Raw genomic sequence first — 21,905 nt, 5'->3', positions numbered from 1 at the left:
GGAATGCCAGGCAGACGCTTTGTCATTCATCAATACAGTAACTGTAGTCATTTAGCAATGAGGATGCTCTGTTTGGGCTGGTCAAAGGGTTTCCTGTCAGTTCCTGGGAGAATACTAACAGAATAAGCCAATACAAGTGATATGTGCATGTGTTTTCTTTGGTATAGCTAGCACCTTTATTTGTTGTTATTTAACAGTTTTCAGCTTTTTGGACAAGTGTTTCCTTGTAATTTTTAAGAATCTATTGCAGATTAAATATGGCAATGTGCTGTTTTTAAATGTAATTGGGGGTCAGAGAGTACTAGCTTAACTGTATCTCCTGACAAAGCCTTTAAAGATTTAATTGCAGTTGTAAATGAATGTCCTTCGCATTTAGTTTGCTCATTTCTATTATACTGTAGTTATAAGTCTCCAGAGTGCATAAAATACCATTTAATCCGAAGGTGTCTTCTGAACATTTATCTACAATGAGATTTTCTTTCCCTTGCTTGTGTAACACAGACTTACCCTGTTGTTTAGGAAAATATACAAGGAAAGCTGGCTATTTCCTTTTGCTCTATCTGTTGACAAATAATTAGGATTTTGTGAGCACACAGCTAAAGTTGTGATTCAAGACTGAGGACTCTTCATCTATAATGTGTTATGATGTCTGTGTCTGAACATGGTTTGCTGAAGCTCTGCAGTTGCTTTCAGTTTCAGCAGTGTTACATAAAGAGGAAAATGCTTTCTTGATGGATGAGACTCAGAGCTTTATGTATCAAAGTCAGCACCTTGATTTCTTTCAGAAAGTAGTACAGCAGTGATGTTATCAGCCAAGAACTGGCAACAACATGTTTTTTGTAAAGCTAATTCCTCAAGCAGACAGGTTGCCGTGTGTCACACTACCTGAAGCTTTTTTGTGGCATCTCTCAGTGAGGTCTTTATAAGATGTGCTGTAGCAATGAGTTACTCAGGTTGCAAAGGTATGGAAACTAGTGAGATTAATCTTTATGAAAAGTGGCAGGGGACACTATAAAAAGGCAAAATAAATTTCTGTTGGTACCATAGTGTCCAACAGCAGAAAGGAAATCTGTATAGCTTTTCTTTGTGTTAAACAAGTGCTTTATGGAACCCACCAGGTTCAACCTTGGGAGGAACTGTTTTACAGTACCTTCTACAGTCTCACTGGCAGTGCTTTTATACTACCATTCCCTTATGTTTAGCAGAGTCTCAAAGGCACTGTGTTATACTAAGACAGGTAGTAACTTGAGGGTATGTTTTTCACACTTTTGATGAAACTGCCTCCTGTAGCATTGAGTTGTCTTCAGTGGGAAACTAATGTGGCCACTGGATGTTTACAGGTGATGTAGCATTAGGATTCCCTAGGCAAAAGCTTTACTGAAGTAGAAGGTTAGGTTTGCATCATATAACAGCAACAAAAAAAGTGTGTGTGTGTCTGTGTGTAAGAGAGAGAGTTAGAAAAAGGGAAGATACTTCTAGTTTTTTTCACTTTTAGATTTTCTGAAACATCCATCCCAGTCTGTGGATATCACAGAGCACAGTGGCATGGACTCAGAGACAGAACTTACCAACTATGATCTCCAGGTTCATAGATGTGGTTACTAGACAACTGCTAAAACAAGGTATTTGGTAGGTAAACAGGGGATCAAAATATGGGTGATCTTCTACAGCTCCATCAAAAAAATTAATTCAATCAATGGTCTTAAAATTACATTGACACAGGGCTTTGCAGTTATATTCTTCACTGAAATTAGCCATTACAAGGGACTGGAATTGTTGATAAGCAATGAATGTTTTCCAAACACACTGAATCCAATTTGACTAAAATGCATTCTGTTTGATCAGCTGGCTATAACAAGATAACCTTACCAGGAAACACAGAGTTTCTATTGGAAAACCTGCATTTTGATATGTAAATATTGTTCTCCAAGTGTGGTGGATATCTAGAATGATGTAATTTTTATTAATCCCTGAAGTTTATTTCTTCATTACCTAACACAGTATCATATATAGCTGTATCTAGGACATGCACAGAATTAAGATGATTTCTGGCCTTTAATGATTATTTATTTGAAGAGGCTTTGTAATTCGTAGTCCAATGAAAGTTGGAACTATTTTATTTGGAATTTAAAATTATAATTACAATTATTTTGTAAAAAAAATGCTGTGCATAATTAACATCATAGTTTATGTGAACTGTTTAATACGTATGTCAAATTTTGTTGTGTTTGGATATCTCATCTGTAGATGTTAGTGCTGCCATTTCACTGAAGCATCAGTAAGATTTTTTTAATGCTGGAAGTAGTGAGCTAAATGACAAAACACTGTTCTAAAATGTAACTGAACAACTAAGGTGTAAATGTGCTGATGTTTGGGCAAATATGTGAGTATAAGTCTGAGAGGAGGTTGACTAATTACTGATTGTAAATATCTTAGTAAAATCACAGCAGGAAAAACAGGAATAGTGAATTCTGATTTTAAGAAATACTGTATTCATATCTGTTCTAAGTTTTTGTTCAGACTTCAGAACTGAGGATTAATTGAAATTGTGTGTAGTGCATACAATCAGGTATTAACAGTCTAACAATCTGAGTTATGCTACAGTTATGAGAGTGAATACGACTCATCTGTGACTTTGGGCACATGAATGGATTAATCTGTGGCAATTCAAGATAGTGTGAGTTAAAAAGCTAGAAAATGTAACACAGATCTGAAAATCAAAGTAGCCTCCAATCCAACAACAGAAAAATGGATATGTGCATAAATTAGGGCTAAATTTGCCAGGCCTTCATTGCGTTTGCTTCTTTCCTTCTCCCATTTTCAAATGCACAGCTTGTTTATCTAACACAGCTGCCTCCATGCAGTTTGCTTGAGGTTTATGCCTCAGGCATCATCTCTCTGTTTGTGAATCCATCACACAGACATATTGATGCCCTAGTTGATGGTAACAGTTGATTTTTCACCTGTAATGCATTTGTCTGTAAGAATCTCTTCAGGGAGATTTGGAATTAGAACTTAGAACTTGTTTTGAATAAGGCCATAATTAATTTGTATTAAATGGTGCACTATAAATATTTGTACTTGTAATTCAAGTGGATACTGTCTAAATAAATAGGTAGTTGCCATGCTTAAATATCTTTTGAGATAACTGCAGAAGTTGAAAGAAATACAGGTCACAGAAGCTATTTCTAGCCAGTTTTCAGTAAGATTATGAATCGACACCTTCAAAGGGCTATTTCTCGTCAGATAGAATTACACTTACTGAAATAATAAGTTTTCCCTTCTCTTACTTCAAAGGTTTTAATTTTATGTCTAGAGGTTGCAGTCCTCAGTTTCATTCTATTGTGCCTGTACTCAGTTTTACATGTAGGACAGATATGGAACAATGCCTACTATTTAAGAAGACATTAAAAAAGGAAAAGAAATAGAAGTTTAGACACTTGGGTTGGAGAAGAGGGTCACAAACCACATCCACTAAAAGCACTAGCAAAATCCCCATGGATTTCAACAAGGCCAGGATTTCACCCTCAATTTAGATGAAGTGGGGTGCTGTACTGCACTACTGCTTTGCATTGCACAGGGAAAAACATGGTTTACAGAAGAATGGGTTATAAGTATATTGTTTTTCTTATAACTCAACAAGGAAAGGGTTTGCTCATTTGGACCCCATGCACAAGGGCTAAGCTGTGAACATTCCTGTTGACCAGGATCACTAGGAAACAATAGAAGGTGATAAATTGATGTAAATTTTCCTGGTCTCCAGCTGTGTCCTAACTCTTAAGTCTGTCTTTGGAGACAAAGCTGCTTTTAGAAGCTGATGACACTGGCTGTTTTAATGCATAAACTCCCTGGAATCTTCAGTATTACTTTTTAATAAAAGTTGGTCATTTTGGTAAGGGATTCTCGGTTCTTTTTGTGATATGTTAGCACACCACATGAGCTAAGGCTCCTAAGGTAGTCCTGTGGTCTCAGGTCATTGACTCCACCTAGGAGCTACCAGACACAACTGAGAAGTGATGGTCTCTCCAAGCAGGCTGTATGGATAGCTGGGCTGCCAGGGCAGGAGAGGGGGCACGCATCTGCAGCAGGCGCCCCAGAAACATGCCGAAAATCCACTCCAGCAGAGCAAGCAGCTCTTACTGACAAGACTTCTGATGTTTTAGAGAAAAGTTTATCCTAAGGCCCACCTATATTTCTGACAGTTTTTCCCACAAATGCTTCAGACTGTGTCATGGCTTCCTTACCTATGATGAGCCAGTTTTATTGCAACATTAAGATGTCTGGAGTTGAACTTTGTATCAGCAAGTGAGAAACTTGCCTCTAAGTTCTGGAGTATCTTGGATCATTTGTATGGGTAATTTAATTTAGGGAACTCGGAGATTTTCTAAATTTATCTTAGTTAAAATTTTGATTTTGTTCTAAGGCAGGTGGAGTCAGATTTCTGGTCACCAAAACACTTAGTTTTGGAGGCTGGCAGGCCTTGAAAACAGAGCACACAAAACAAGATTCCCTAAACCACTTAGATAGACCTCAAAGGAAGTGGACTTTTTGACACATACTTAATATATGACTGCTGTAATATAATGATGTAAATTGTATTATTGAGGAAAGGCCTCTGTAATTACTGAGTTCCCCACTTATGACCCGTTTGTCATGTAAGCATGCACACAAATGCTCAGTAAACTTTGAGGCCATGTTAGTCTCTAAAATTGTCTGGTATATATTCTGCCACATCTAATTTTCATTTCAAGTACACATAATAAGGGAGAGCTATCTAACTGTCAAGTTTCACCTAGTGAGTAAAACTTTATGTAGCAAGCCAGTTATTTGGGGAAATTGTGTTATTTGTGAAAGTATTGTCATTTGTTTGAATCAGTGCTGTTTTGTTATTTTGAAGCTACTTTGACTGCTGATACTTATTCCCATTACTAAACTCCTACTAGTAACTTCTCAGATTACGCATCAAGGAACATGAATGAAAAAGTGGTAAATACCACCCAATTTCTATATTTGCAAGATCTTGGGATTCCATGACTCTTCTGTCCCCACTCCCACTCCAGCATCCCCCAAACATACAGTTATGTCTAGGGAGTGATTTTTTAATTTAGAGGGGTAGTTTGTTGGACACTTATCAGTGTACATTTTTATTGGTATTTTTCATTGTAATGCTTGTGATTTTAGAGAGAGTAAGTCTACTGAATGCTTGATGTTCCTATGAGAACAAGACTGCTCTTCATTTGCTCTTCTATTTTCTAGAGTTTTCTTCTAACTTGGTTTTAAATGTCCTAAAGAACGAGTCTCTCTCTTGCGGGCATTTGCAAAGTCCAGTAGATCATACTGCCAGGAAGTTTCTCTTGCTATTAATTTTAAATTTTCTTCCTATCAATTTAATTCCATTACACTGAATTTATACTTCCAGTACTTTCCAAATAATTCCTTCCTCTTCTATGTGCTTATACTCTGCACATACTTGCACATACTGTCTCAGCCCAGTTAGTTTGTTACTATAGTTATGCTTACCTCTTTTAACCTGTGCTCTATCAGTTGACTCAGGTTCTTTAACAGTCCATTTTTTTTACCCTGAGTTATCTCAGATTTGCAAGATCCTTCTGATGATAAGATTCCTACTAGTTTTTGCTTTGTATGGCTGTATTTTAAAACATCTACAGTTCACAGAACACATACTCAGTTTGAGACTAAAGTTATCAGTCACTGTTGAAAAAACTACAACTTGTTAATTTTTACTGCAAGTTATTTACCGTTGGAGTATTTGCAGTCACTCAGTATGTCTAACACATGTTTAAGCATTGGATAAACATATACATTTACCAGTGCACATTGCCAAATTCAGATGTGCCTATACGAAGAAAGCATATTACCTTGATGTCCTGTACTTAAGGTCATATGCAGACTGCCTCTTCTATCTATGAAAGAAGTGTCTTTGTTTATTATGGTCTTGACTTGCAGAGTTCCCATTATTAAACACTTCTGTGTTTTTGGTAGTTGACTTTTAGCCAGATGTTATGACACGTACATTATAGGGCATCGTATCCTAACCCTGTCCCCCATTTCCAAACATGTGATTTATTAGTTAGCTTTCCAGTGTGCATAATCTCTGTGGACAACTGTGGTCAAGTTTTGGTTATGCTCCAAGCCAGAGTGGTATGGCATGTGAAAACAGAGGTTTTGCATAATTCATTTACTCTTAATACTTTCTACATTAGGGCCTATGCCTGGTCAGCTTAATCCTGCTATCATGGGATTTACTGTGGTTCACAGCCACTGCATGAAAAGCGAATATATTTTGAAAGAATCTGGTGTACGCAGCATACAGAAAGAAAGAAAGCTTACCAAAACATGCTGCTATTTAGGCATGTACTGTCTATCTGCCTGCTGAAAATATCACACAGGAATTCTTGGCTTTGTTAGAACGGCACACTGCAGCACCCAGATACTGTGGTGATGGGCATTCTGGAAAGCCCTGAGATAGGTGGGTAGGTTCATTAAAGACAATGTGTATGTTTCACAAGGCATTCTTTTGGTTTTGTTTTGTAGCCTAACAGCAGTGGTCAAGTAGTAGGGAAATTGCCTGGGCATTTTACTCCAGTTTTGGCACCCTCTCCCCATCACAGTGCGGTGCGACCTGTGACCCTGAACATGACAGATACTAAGCCCATCACTACATCCACTGAAGGTGAGGCATCTTCACCTACAGCAACCAGTAAGTATTTCTTTAGGAAACAAAAAATGTCCATCAAAGATTCAATATGATTTCAAATGAAGGCCAGAAAAAGGTGCCTTTTCCTACTATTTGACCAAGTGGATGTTCATCATTTTACATGGAGAGCAAATGTGATCCTACTGCAAAGCTTTTCCTCTGCGTATTTCAAACAATGCATCATGTTACATGAACCAAAGTTTGTGACATGGGAACCAAAATGAAAGGGAAAAACCTGCCTATTTGACCACTATTCAAGGAAAAGAAAACATGGTTGTTCATCTAAGGTGGACGTTCTTAAGACATTGAGAAACACACCCAGACAGCAAGGTTTTACAATGACCTACAGATGGAATTCCAAACACAGATTGGATAATTTGCTCCTCAATGAGCTTTCCTATAGAAATCAAGCCTTGATATAACACATACTGAATCCGAGCTATGACAACTGCATGTTGATATAGGGTGTGTCATTTATAGCAAAAACAACTGATGTGGCAAAAGAATAGTCCAATTCCTTGTCATTGCTGCAATGGATGGTAGATCCACTGCTCTTTTTTTAAAAAAACAAACAAACAACCCAACTCAAACCCTAACATTTTAAGCTCTTGATTGCTATATAGGACCATACTATTTATCCTATTATCTTCAATGGAATTGCAGTTTTGGAAATAAGAGTTGTGTTACAATGTATAGAGTAATTTCTTCTCTTCCAAACACTCATCTTATGCTTAGTGATGCAGAATGTTGCTTTTTAACTACTTTCTGCATTTCTGCTGTCTTCTGAACTTTTATTTGGACTTGAGATGGCCAGTGTTACCAGTGTGTATCGGAGTGGTGAAGATTTTTAAGAGACACTTCTTTGGAAGAAAACTTACCAGTTTTTAAAAATATTAATATCTTTGGGGTTACATTAAAATTACTTACTTTAGACCTATTTAGTATTCAAACTGTGAATCCAGTCCATAACTTTTGGTCTGCCATTAATGAAGATCATAAACTGTATGTTTCTTAGCTGTTATACTACTGTAAATATCTTCATTAAAATGTGAAGCAGAGATGAGACTCAAATGCATAGGAGTGGCTGAGATGTAAAAGTAGAAGACCGGTTACGCCTTTATTATAAAAGGATAGTAGTAACTTTTGGACAAAGTATCGTTTAAGTATAAACAAATAATTATATGAATAGATTTATGGAAGAATTTTAGCAGTTCTTTTAGTATTGCAGAAGTTTTGTTAGAGGTGATAGAGTGTATGTGTATCCTTCCTGGTGGTTTGTGGTACAGTTCATGCACCTTTTAAAAAGAGATAGTTTTAGCAGCAGACAAGAAGTTGTTGCTCTAAATTTCTGGTCCAGAGTAGAAAACAGAGAACTGAGTTCCTGTATAGTTTCAAATATTCATGGTTTCATTCTGCTTCCTGTTTGACATAATTTTGTCTGGCCTAAATAGCTGTCTCAGATAAGGTCAGGGTTTTCAATACAAAGAGCAAAAAGAACAAATACAATGTCAGAACTGCATTGGAATGTTTTTTGGTAATCTGACCTTATAATTCATCCTTACCAGAAAACAAACGTGATCTGTTCATTGTAGTACTACTAAGGGAAATTTTTGGACTATGTTTTCAAATGAAGTTTGCACCCAGTTTCTCATGTGATTTATTGGAATTTGGTTACCTGATTCCTGTGAATTTTAGAACATCTTGGCTTAGATATTTGAAATAAGGACTCCTTATGTTTCCATTTCCTGCTCTTGCTTAAAGATCCAATGTCTGTCACTATAGCATGTAAATAAAATAAAAAACCCCTATGTACAAATTTTATTTGAATGTTCTATTTCTACGCATGAGGTAGAGTATAAATGCTACATGTCCAGAGTGTTACATTATTCAGAGCAGTGCATTAGTCTGTCTGCTTGGTAAAGCCTTTTGAAACTGGATTGGTAACTGTAAGAGAAAAAAAGGTGAAGGAACAGAGCTTGTTGATGCAGAAAATCACAAAAAATGAGGGATCAAGTCCTGCTAATACATAAATTATATATTAATACATCTAAACTGTATTATCAGTCATAATAGACCTGCCACACAGACTGCTGTTGCTAACTTCATGGGAAAATCAAGACCAAATATATTTTAAGGCATAGTATTACTTTTATTTGCAATAACAAATTGATTGGTTCAAAATATATATAGACATATATATATAAAACATATGCTTGGCCAACAAGTTATCATTATTGTTCAGTCTGTTAAGAATAAAATGGCAAACGATTAGCACTGCTTTCCATTCTGAAATGCAGTAGCAGAATTGTTTTAAATGAGAAAGAACAGCAGGCTTTGATGATATTTAGGGTACCCTGTAGCCTTCACCATAATTTTGTTCTAATAATTAATTAATTTTTATGACAGTTTTTCAGTAAATCATGTTTACAGTATAAAGTATATTTTTTTAATTTAATGGATTTAATTGGTTTGTATTTGTTGTGTGACTTTAATACTACGTGGCCAATTCAGTACGTACTCCCATCTAGATCCTCACTGGCATCCTTGTATATGTCTGTTTGATTTTAGTAGTTTTGCTTTGCCTGCCAGCAGGTTTCCAGGCTGTGATGTTACAAGTTGCAGTGTGGACCTCTTCATACTGGGGAGTAGAGTGAGACCACCTACCTTATTTCATAATTGCCACAAAAATCCATGAGCGGACTATGGTTTTTAGGGATTACTGGCAAAGACTAGACAGGAATGTTACCTACAGGTGAAGGATATATATCCTGTAACTAATGTCAGCAGCATCTACTATTATCTTTCTCCTCAGAAATTTATTTCCTTAATCTTCTATAGCAGACAGTGAGAGACTTCCTTAAATTGTCCCCCTGGGAATATGTTGTTTCCTGATGCATATAGAGGTTGAATATTTAATATTTAATATTATATTGTATAGTAAAAATTAACTCCCTTCTCATGAAAATACTAATCAGATTACATCCTGTTTCCAAAGGCCTGTAAAGATTCATTTCACTCCACATAGGTAAACTGAACTTTTTATTCCAGTTTTTGTTGTTCTTTTACAGTTTTGTGGTGGACCTTCACAGCAGTAAGAATAAGCGTGCAATAATATTTTCTCTCAACATTGTAATATCAGTGATTTCACTGGTGCCTTAGATTGGTGTAATAGAAATGAGAATCAGGCTTCTGATTCCTTCCAATACATACCTTATTTAATCACTTAAAAAATAAATATACATTAATCAGAGGAAATTATATTTAACAAGATACATCATGATGATTTAGACATGCAGCTTCCATTGAAGTTTATAGGTATTTATTCATGCCTTTTCAAACTTGGTCCAATTATTCTTTTGCATTCTATTAAAGTTTAAATAAAGGAAAAACACAGACACATCCTATTTACTGCAAAATCATGACTCTGGATCGCTCGTATTTGTACTATACCTGCACAGGCTAATAGTAATGATAGGTTGGTATTTTTATCAATCTGTTTTGTTCTTCCTTAATCAGCCTACACAGCCTCAGGCACATCCCAGGCCAGTCGATATGTGGGACTAAGCCCAAGAGACCCATCCTTCCTACACCAGCAACAGGTGGGCAAGTTTCACATAGGTGTAATGATATAGAGAAGCTTTTGTGATGTTACCTTCCTACATGCTGCCACTGTTATGTTGGATTAGACTGGGATCCTAAGGGTTTCAGTATTTGTCATCTGAAGATGAAGGTTATTCAAAACAAAACTGAATCCTTTAAGAAACATCAGTTTAGCATATGCCATTCTTAGATTTGTGCCATCTTAAGGAACTTCTCATAGTATTTCTTTCAATTACTTTCTTTTTCAAGAGCTCATACATGTAATCTTTAATAGGATTTTAGGAAAAAGAATGAAGTGTATAAGGAACAAATACAAATTTAAAGTAAAATTTCCAAAGCAAAAAGTCCAAGTTATTATTGTCAAGCTATTGTGTTTTTTTCCTCCAAGATATTTAAGCCTACATTTCTTCATTTTAGTTCTAGAAGATGATCTGCAACATCAAATTCTCAATGCAACACATCATTCCTAGTTTAATAGGTTTAAATTGGTCTGCTGATTTCAAATGCGATAAATCCACTTTTTTTTGTTCTAGTTTCTTACATAATTTATATTTCAAGTAGCATTTTAAATTTCACATCTCATTAATGCTGTAAATTTAATGCAAATGAAGTGTTTACCCAAACTGTGAAAGTATACAGCTGAGATTAATGATGGTTTACAAACAAATTAGCTGCAGTCTGTAGCAAGGCCATACATAAACGGAAATGCTACGTTGCTAGTAACAGGAATTCACACCTTTTGGAACTTTAGCATATTTTATGACGTGTGTATGGGTTCTTCTTAGATCTTAACAGTAGAGGACTTTGAAATTAACAGCATGTAAAATGTTATAAGGAAAATGCTATGAGGAAAAAAGCTGAATGTGGCTTGAAATGAAATGAAAAGAGCTGTTAAATAGTCCTTGGTATTTATTGTACTGTATTTTTTTTGTCAGGCTTGAGTTCCTGTCAGCAGTTGTTACACGTCTGTTTCATTTTTCAGTAAAACTTACCTGTTCTGTGTTTGCTGAGATACAGCTGAAGTGTGCTTCCTCTGGAAAACTCTATCCCTACGCACTCCCAGGGCAAGGTGGCACCATGTCCATTTTAAAGGTCACCACATGCAGAGTTCAGAGAAAATCACAAAGATGATCATTTATTCAAGATAGTTGATGCTTTGCCAACTGTTTTTTTTAACCAGTGAGACCTAACTGGAAACATCTGTACACTTTTATGAAAATACCAAGTGAGAATTAGTGGTGTTGCCAACCATTCATTTTTCAGTAAATTTTCTGGTGTATTGCTTTTCTTTAACATCTCGAAGAATGCTGTATTATGAAATGTGTTATAATTACTATATCATGGTTATATTAAAAAGATACACAGTATATGTTTATTGTATTTTAAAACACACACGCTCTTTTTAAACACAATGCATGTAATTGGATTTCTTTTCATTTGAAGTTTTACACAGTTGCTTTTGAAAAGTATTTGACATCCAGTTAATCTGGAGATGTGCAATATATTTTTTTTTCACTGCATGTTTTTAGACACAGTTATTTTCTGCAAATTTGCTATGGCTTAAGCCCACACCACCTTCTTCCAAGTTCACTGAAAGAGTTACAAACCTCTTGCCACGTGCCAGAAGGTAGTGGCAGCACACTTAATATTCTCTTGACTGAATGTATGACATGTAAATTATATATTGGTTATTTCATGCATCTTCTAGATATTTTTATCTTTGTATAGATGGAAATAAATTTGGAGATTTCAATAATGTCATAGGAACATAAAAGTGAGAGAGATCTCAACAGTCATCACAGTCTTTGTTGTTTACACGCACTGTGTCTTATACTCCCTCTCATGGTAAAACGTGGTCAGATGGCTTAGGGGAAAGGAGAAAATAAATTAGATCTCACTTCATAAACAGAAAAATTCTTCAATGCCACTGGGTGAAGCCAATGATTTCCCTTCTAAAGTATATTGCTTCATAGTCTTGTTATATTAATTCAAGAGCATCAGTTGGTGACCAGTGAGCCATACAGTAAATTTAAAAATTGTGTCATGGTTTCATCTTTGCTGTGAATTCTCTATTCTTTTCTAATTTGTGCAACGTGTGTGCCTGCCTGAGTGTGTTTGCAGGGGGCGTATGTGTGGATGCTTACACATATAAGTATGTGAAAAATTAGGGAATAATATATGCTGGTGAAACCATTTGCGAAAACAGAGTACTTTAGGAATAAAGCTTTTTCAGATGGATAAATATGAATATATGTGTGTGTATATATAAGTTTCTAATTAATTAATTACCTTCACTCACTTAAATCCTAAAGGCATGTCTGAGATGACAGTGCCACATATGTTTATTACCCAGAAAGTAAGGCAGAGGACTGAGATTGTCTAAACAACTTTAATAGAGCAAAGGTTATCCTTTGGTAAGGCAGGAATGAGATTGATTTACTTGTTTTTTCATTATTTTACAACAATTTAAAAGAAAGCACTCTTCTTGTGTCAGATTTTAAATGCATTTGGTTTAAAGCAGCCCATGATGAATGAAGAGAAAAATCAAGGGGTACATGAAATAAAGGCAATCAATCATTTTGTATTAGTAGAGAGAAATTCTAAATTAGAAAGCCAATGGTTTTAGTTCCAGAGAGGTCTTTTAAACATTCACCATAACCTGTAATGCACATTGACCCCTCAAGAATAAATATTGTCACTGGTACATTTTTTACTTCATTGGAGGAGTCTTGATGAAGATTTATTCTCTCTGGTTATGAGAAATATTGGCATGTACCACTGAGTACTTTCTGTGGTTGTTAAAAAGAACCATAATTTAAAAGTTGCACATGTATTTTGCAACATGCACTTCCATGGAGTCTTTTGACAAAGTGATAGTTTGCTAGAGCTTCCAGTAAACAATTTGTAGCACAATCTACCTGGTATACTCACATTTTGATGTGAAGCACTGAATACAACTTTGAAAGACAGTGCATAATAACACCAATGGGAGAATTTATTTGCTTTTACTGATCTGGATACTGTGAAAAATATGCTGTTACATGTATTACTTAGCATACTGTGCTGATAGTTAGGAAGACAAAGTTCTAATGACGAATTATAACTATGCAGTCCACTTTCTACTGAGATTGCTGGGGGGGGTCTTCCTGTTATCTGTCTTGAAATGTCGGGTTTTTCTATTCTGTGACATGAATAGTTGCAAAACATATCTCTTGCTTCAGAGGCACTAGAGGGTCACATGTATCTTAGACTTCTGTTGTAAAAAAGTCATGTCACCCACCTCCCCAACTGTCTATTACAAATTGTTAATGACCACTTGGTTTGCTTTTCTTGATTCAGCATCGACTTCTGAAAGTTGTTAAGTATTGTTAATGTAACTGCAGGGAGGGCACCATAGGAAGGAACAAGGGAAGTGATAAGAGCTAGTACCTAAGTGAGAGAATTCTTCTTAATTTTACTATTGATGGTTGATGGGATTATTTTATGAAATCAAATCTAGTACTCGGTGCACATCATCTGTGCTGAGAAACCCCTTAAATGTATTGTGCATAAAAGAAAGGTTGGATAATCTTCACTATTATATGCGAGCACTTTTATTCTCCTCCTTTGATTTGAGTCTACTGAAGATTTGTGGTTTCTAAGCCTAGACTAGGGGTAAAAGCAACAAACTGAGGAAACACAGCCAAATTCAAATCAAATTCAATCTTCTACAAGTGAGCACAGTCTCTTGCAGGATTCTAGTTGTGTCTCAATTCTTCTAGCTAAATAATTTCAATTGAGATATCATTAGTTCAGTAACAAAGCTTTAATGATCAGAATTTTCATGACTATATGATTACTTTTCTGTAGCCTCCTTATGTTACTGTTCTCAACTTCATGAATTCATTATGTTCTTGAAATGACAGACACTTAGAGACAGGTTGATGTTGTTTCTGACTATAAAGCTAGAATGTTGCCAGAAATACCAGTCATGTACTTTACCTGTTAAAACGATATAAAAAGATAGATCAATGGATGGATGGATGGACGGATGGATAGATAGGCATTTGTATTTATTGCAGATACAGATTAATTGTTTCATAGATAATCAGATTTCTGTTGGCATGAATGAAATAACTGACGGTTTTTCTATCGTGGCTATTTTGTTATTTTTAATGCATCTTGGAGTCTTGTATACGTGATTCAATTTTTAATTAGAAAATATAATTAAACAGGATAGCTGTTGAAGTCTGTGAAGACAAAAACCTCTAGCACTTTCCTATCTGTTACAGTAAACTATGCTAACTAATGCTAGCCCAATTACAGAGGGGCTAGTGAACTCTTCCAGTCTTGGCACTGATAAATACAATGGCATGATTTTCACTAGAGCTTGGACTTTCTGGGTGTGGTGTGTGGTATGCATGGTTTTCATCCAGCTTTGACATTTATGACTGAGAAATTTGCCAGATACATAGTAATAAGAAGCACTTCAGGTCTCTAAAATGCAAAATCAGAAAATCTGTAGATAACTTTTTATTTCCTACACACCAGGCTGCCCTGCTTCTGTGGTAGGAAGTTGTTCTTACCAGATGCATCCTTTAGTTATTGAATAATCAAGTTCAAAATGCAGTTATCTTCATAGTATTCATCATGGAAATTGTAAATGTAAATGTCCACTGAACACATAGTATTTGTTTGAAAAGTGTTTTGGGTGGATGTTGCTTTTGCTTTCAGTAGAAGGCTGAAAGAAGAACACAAGTGGGCTCTTTAAACAGAACTTCTCAGTAAGGCCAGGAAACAGGTTATCAACACTTAGGCTGTTCTTATTGTGTTCCTTATCATAATTGACAGTTTGACGTAAAACTGTGTCACGTGCCTACCAGGGAGGTATGTAGATGGATAAGAGGTCACCTTTTACATATGCTTGCTGGAAAGGAAACACATTTAAAGGAAGTTTCAGTCAAAACAATGACAATATGCAAATATTAAGTTTTATGGGCTTTTCTCAACTAACAGAAGCTATAGCACTTTCTAAAATACCTATCTACTTTCACTAGCAATCACATAAGCTTAAAATGAATGTTAATCTTAGCTACTCTTTAAATAGAAGAATACAAAATCTGCTTAAATTATAACCCATAAAAATTTTTCAGACTATGATTATAGATTGAGATGTTGACTATGAGTTTTTAATGTATGAAGGATTTGCATACTTAAAACTCTGCAGGATGGTTGTGCTTGAAAGGTGCCTAGTTTAAACTGAAAGAGCAGCTATAGTGAAATCTAGCTCTTGTGTAGAACTTCACCTCAGTACATCTCACAGCACTGGAAAGTGCAGACCAAAATGGTTTTCCTGGCATTTTACAGAGGGCAGAAGAGGAGCAGGGAGGTGGATGATTTTCAGACAGGTGAAAGAGTTAGAAGAAGGACTCAGTCTACTGCTCTGCTTCTGCCTGGGCCTATGGTCTCTTTCCATGACACAGTTGAGGCGGGTGAGGGAGTTGCACTGGATCCTTGGAGAAACACTTGCAGTGGGCTTTGTGCTCTCTGCTACTTGATGAGTGTAGCAGTGAGGATGTACTGCAGGGATGAGGGACTGTGACAGCATCATGTGTCAGGGAATGGCTTGGCTGCCTGTGAGGTTTCCCCATCTGCTGCAAGGCTAGGCATCCTTTGCCACTTCAGAATACAGACCCTTGCTCTTTTTCTGTGTGGTTAGGTGAGAGATAAATTAAAAAATCATTGATAATGTTTCGTGAATGGAAGGTGTTATTCAAGTGCAGTTCATGTGGCTTGCTTTGCTGAGAATGACAAAGATGTGGAATTGAAGAGCATGCCTGTCCAAGAGTCTTCTAGCAAAGACACTTTACCATGTTACATGCCAAATCAGGTCATTTATTTTTCATTCATAGCGTTTTTTTGAACAAGATAGTAATGTATTTCAGCATTTATTAGAAGTCTCATAAGAACTATTTCTTAAGTTTCTCTACTGAGGAATTTAAGCTTTCTCAAGTATACTTCAAGGAGTTTCCTGCCTCTCCTTTTCACATGTCCTGCAGAGAAACTCTTTTAGGTGGCTTACTGGGGGTGAGAGTGAATGTGCTTTCTCATCTTCAGCTACCACTGTGGCATGATTTTAGAGGTCACTTAACCTACTCTGAGGATTATAACTAGCCAGATAGCTTTCAGCATGACTCCAGACAACATATAGAGCTTCAAACACTGTGCCCTACATCCTTCCAAAGCTCAGTACTCATGTCAGGTCTGTGTCTCCAGGCTCTTCCTACTGGGCTGTCTGGACATCCTGCAAGGGCAGCATTCCCGCTGCTGCTGTTAACAGACTTTTCTTCCATCAGATGGAGCCAGGGCACATAAAGCTCTGTTAAGCTTCTCCAACCTTTTACCCAGAAAGCACTCAACACACATCAGGGATGTAGATGCAGACTTTGAAAATGATATTTCTACATATTTTTGAAAGTATATTTCTAAATCTCAGACATCCTGATCTCTAAGCAGGAGTGATTTAGGAGAGGAAATTTTACGTGAGGGAGAAAAAACACCAACATTTTCCTGGCAGGTTAGTTTTTAAAGACAACATGGAACCTATGTAAGTCTGATGAGGAGTGTGGAACAATAGTTTTTAACATTGGGAAGGTGGTTTTCAGCACAGCTGATACAGTGCTGAGCTTATCAGAGAGCTTGTTGTCATACAGACCTGCAGTTCTGTATCAGTATCAGTACCCCAAGTATGGTATAGTTGGTGCAATGAATAGCACTACAGTTCACACTAAGTTTAAGTTTAAGTCTGGTGTAGCACAAATCTTCATATTCATGCATATATGTGTCTACAGTACATATACATAAAACGCACATGCCCCATTATTACCATTACAGTATTTAGATTTATATGCATTTAGTGTGTGACTATGCTTATATGCATTATATGTGTGACTGTATATAGTAGGAAGTATGCTAACATTCATTAAATAGGTTTGAAAAGCTCTTTTTTGAGCTTTCTTAATGATAAATTTAACACATTACCTATACATGTGGAAAGTTCATACAAACTGTAGGAAGAATATTTAGTAGAGAAAGCTGATTTATTAAAATGTCATCAGTTCCTTACTGTTTTAGCCAAACAACAAATACAGTCAAGTTCTATAGCAAGTCAAGTGCTTGCCAGATTTTTCAGCTAGACCTAAATGCATAATATAATTTGGTAACTAAGTTTGTGATTTCTGTATTTTTTATTTTTCTCATCAGCCAAAGGACTTTTATTCATAGATTTTATATTTTCTGAAAGAAGAAAAGAGTGGGGGGGGGCTTAACTTTTCAGTCTTGTGTTTCAGCTGGAAGTGAGTTTTTATAGTTAACTTACCAAGCTTCAAAATATGCATCTGTAATGAAGATGACATTCTTAAGGATTATAGCAGAAATACATTTACTGTACATCAAGTAACTAAGCTGACATATTTTACCATTACTTCAATATTAGAATCAGGTTTACAGTACTGTTGTGTATATTGACTAAATCAAATATTTACTTACCCCCCTTTTAAACATGCTTAATGTATTATTTGCAGTTACGTCTAGCAAACTTTTTGACTGCATGTTTCCTTTTCTGGTTAATTTCATGTGGTTTAGTCATGCTTTTAATGGCCTTTAGAAGGTCCCTTGGAGTTTTTTAGATAACAAACAAAAAACAATCCCTATGAAAACATCAGAGACTAACATTTTCATTTCTCAGACCTTAACAGCAGGAAGCTTACGAGTCTAACAGCCAGACAAGGTCAGATTTGCAATATTGTCTTGTCCTCAGCGTTTGTATTTTTCAGGAAAAGACTGCAATTAATTGTATCCTGTGAAAATAGTTTATTGTAGTTTGTTTGCTGTAGCCTGTGCTATCTAAAGACTGTGAATACAGATAGAGAAAACTAAAATGCATTGAATGCAATTAAACTCAGCAATGACATTATCTTCAATTTGAAGTGCTATGTAATATATAATGGTAAAACAACTTATATACAGCTTGACTATACAGAGGTTAAAATGTATGTTTTCTTCGTAAGCCAGATAAGTTAACTTTCTTACACATAAAAATAAACAGTATATAATTTCAATAAATCTGCTAACACTATAGGACAGCTGTTAAATAAACAGAACCATACAGGGTTGCCTGAAAAATCCATGAAGGCAGAACTGATGATTTGAGGCTCTGGGAAGAATTTGTTTCAGCTAACAGTCCTCATTATACTAAAATACAAGAAAGTATTTTAAATGTGATTATTCTGAGTCTGAAGCAAGATTAGGTTGTTTTATCACTTCTTGCTAAATAATACCACTTTCAGTAACACTAGATTAATAAACTTTGATTACAGAATACCATTACCCTTCTTAAATAGTGAGATAAGGACATACAGTTTGTTTAATTTGGGCAAATTTTCTATAAATTGCATGTCTTCTATGTTTCACAAAATGCATGCTACAAGATATTGATTGTATGTGACTTAATACACATTATATAGTGCATTGCTTAGAGAAAATAGCATTTTTATTTCCTTTCTTAAAGTATCTTGCTATTGAATATTAACATTTCCTTTTATTTCAGCTCAGTTGGTAATCTAATAATGGCTAATTGTTATGTGCTAAATACTAGTTACTCTTTTATGCCTTATTAATAAAGGAGCATATTAAAAAAGCATTATCTTAAGCAAATCTATAGGCCTTTATTTCTCAGAATAAGTTATTTTTCTTTGTTCATTTGTTTTATTTTTTTATAGTTACTTCTTGGGAAAGTAAGGCTTTTTCCATGTACAGTGCTAGTTTGCATGTATTCATTTAAATACTAAAGACTGTAGTACTGCTCGATCCATATCTGACTGCTAGGTTTCAATTGACAGCTGAGACTTTGTGACTGGACCATGAACCAAAACGGCAGGCATTTATACCCCAGTGCCAGTGAGGATACATTGGGAATTACTTGGCAAAGGTAACATTTTAATTATTTCCACCCCCTACACCACCTCTAAAAAAGTTGCATTGAGCTACAGTATCTGTTTTAGCTGGACTCAGAGGAATATGGGACAGCATTTGATCAAAACACTTGTGTAACGTTTCTCCCATTCACATTCAGGTTATCTTTAGTGAAAGCTGAATTTAGAAACTATCTTAATTAAGCACCTGGAATGACAGTGCTAGCCGACAAATGCAAAGGGTTTGTAAATTTAAGGGAATACTGATCTTAAGGCTCTAAAAATGAAACTGTCATTTGCAGAGTTAAACATCACATTTTGTGGGGCTTAGTGGTTAACAAAAAGAAAATATTGCTGTTAGAGTTATAGATGAGTAGAATAATAAATGTCTGAGGTGGTGGTGGTTTTTGACAATGAATAACCATACTAGTCATAGATACTTTTCTGACTAATAAGTTGGTGTAGACTTACGTCACTAACATGTACTTGAAGGTAAGATATAAATAATCTTATTTCTCCACTAAACAGAATAATTAGGAATTATTTACACAGAAAAGAGGTTTTTTTTGTGTGGGAAAAAAACCAACCAAACATTAACCTTTAGTACATTAATAAATTACTCATTATTATCTTTTACATCTCTTGCTATATAATGAATTATGGTAACAGTAGAAGTGTGTGTCTCTAAATAGGTGTTTAAACAAATAATTATAATTGTGATACATCGGTTTTTCACCTCTTTTATGTGCAGGATTATCTGCAACACTCAGCATTTACTGGGGTTGCATATGTAAAGCCTGTGGGTTGGGAGTCTGTTAGGTGAAGTGTTAGTTACTAATTCAAAATAAATTTAAATAATTACTGGACATTATGTGCACATGGAAGTATACGTACTTCTGAATAGTTTGTGTAAGTATGTGTGTGTGTGTGTATTATGTACAAAATGACTTTTGATGCACTGTATTGTATTATGGGTTGCTAGAAGGTTTGGAGTTTTTGAGTATCAACTTGGAAGGGTAATTATTGATTTTGAAAACTGGTGCTGTTTACAAATCTGAAGTTTAAATACCTTGAATATTTTTGCTTTACTTTTCCTTTTTGCATTTTTAAAAATTAATATTTTAAATCTTGAAGAATTATGATGGAAAAGCAAGGTGGTGCCATTTCTTCCCTTATAGATTAAATGGCACAATGGAAAATTAGCTAATGGATTCACCTCACCTCCTCAAGGACTGTGCTTCTCATAATAAATCCCCATCATGCAGTAATTGCCACAGTTTTCAATGTACTGCCAGGAGTGAATCCAAACTGAGCTAGTACAGCATGGAGGGCATGATTTATTCTCTCATTACAAAGGATGTTGCTTTTTCAGGGCATTGACAGGTGTTAGGAAATTATATCACAACTGTCTTTCTAGGAATATCCTTGAATGGTTTTAGTCAGTCATTACTCAAACTCCCTTTAAAGAAATGCCAGTTTATACTGGCTGAAGCACTGTCCCAGTGTTTGCTGTGTTTGCTGAATTCTGTTTTTCAGTACCCATCACACAAGACCCTTGGGCATAAGTTAGGAAAAGAAAGAAAAGGATGTGAAAGTTTTCTAGGAGATGGCCAAGAAAACTTTGGTGTTGAATACAAACATGCCCAATGATCCACTCACCTTCATTGATGAAACTGCTTTGCAGCTTACTTCCAGAGGGCTGCCCGTCACTTTGACTCTACCAACAGACAAAAGTGCTGCCAGATAAGCTTGGGCACAAATTTTGCCATGGGCATCTCTTTACAGGCCAAGTCTACGCTTACTTAGCCTTGAATTAAGCACAGCATTGGAGGACAGAGATTTTAGGACTTGGACTTCGGAATAGAACATTCTTCAGTTCCCATGTAGGTGATGATCTAAGAAGAGAAATGATACCTGCGTAGGCTAAGGAACAGTGAGCTCTTCTAACACTAAAACTAACACTAAAGAAAAGAGAGCATCTTGCAAAGGGAATTGTTGCTTGTTGACAAGGAGATATATTCTTGTCCAGACAGTCAATTTCTCCCTCAAAAAATGGTTTGATAAATGTTTGATTGTGGTTTTCCTCAAATCTGCAGCACTTATTTTGGTGGTACTCAATCTGACCTTTATATGAATAGCAGGCTTTTGTGGTTATTTTAAGGATACTGTTTATTCAAAAATATATCACTGACCTCAAGAAGGTAAAAAAGTTGGCAGTGCCTCAATGTTAGCTGTCCTGTCTACAGAAATCTTTTAGCAGAGGTGGCCAAGCTGAAAGCTTTATCATGGACCATTGTTGGGGAACCATACCTTGAAAACCTGGGAGAGTGAAGGCTGATAAAAACTGTGGTATTTCTGTGGTTTTTTTTTCTCTTATTAGTAGCTGCCTGTCATACCTGATAGTAGATATGATGCATAGACTTCAAACTATGATACACAGATTTCAAAATATATTTTCTGGGTTTTTCTTTCCTTATAAAATTATGTAGCTGTTGACATTTGAAGTCCCAGGTATAAGGTAGTAGTGGTCCATATGCAAAAGATTGAACTTTGCAAAAATGAAAAAGAATATGCGTAATACAAGAGGGGAAAAAAACCCCAACAAACAGACCAAACCACAAAACTAAGTCATTTAA

General features: G+C 35.8%; 1 protein-coding gene across 1 annotated transcript in view; it reads left to right on the top strand.

The window, feature by feature from the left end:
* NFIB (nuclear factor I/B) overlaps positions 1-19,286 on the top strand; it is a gene marked incomplete at its 3' end in the record, with an annotated part of 26,277 nt that extends 6,991 nt beyond the window's left edge. The window contains exons 3-5 of the mRNA XM_010187528.1: positions 6,556-6,721; positions 10,235-10,317; positions 19,198-19,286. Of these exons, the coding sequence (XP_010185830.1) occupies positions 6,556-6,721; positions 10,235-10,317; positions 19,198-19,286 (338 nt within the window). The remainder of the gene's footprint in view (positions 1-6,555; positions 6,722-10,234; positions 10,318-19,197) is intronic.
* Between the last annotated feature and the right edge of the window lie 2,619 nt (positions 19,287-21,905).

This window comes from Mesitornis unicolor, unplaced genomic scaffold (genome assembly GCF_000695765.1).
Source record: "Mesitornis unicolor isolate BGI_N332 unplaced genomic scaffold, ASM69576v1 scaffold37866, whole genome shotgun sequence".
Classification (NCBI taxonomy): Eukaryota; Metazoa; Chordata; class Aves; order Mesitornithiformes; family Mesitornithidae; genus Mesitornis; species Mesitornis unicolor.
Note: the sequence above shows the minus strand (reverse complement) of the source record. Positions and strands in the feature narration are given on the sequence as shown.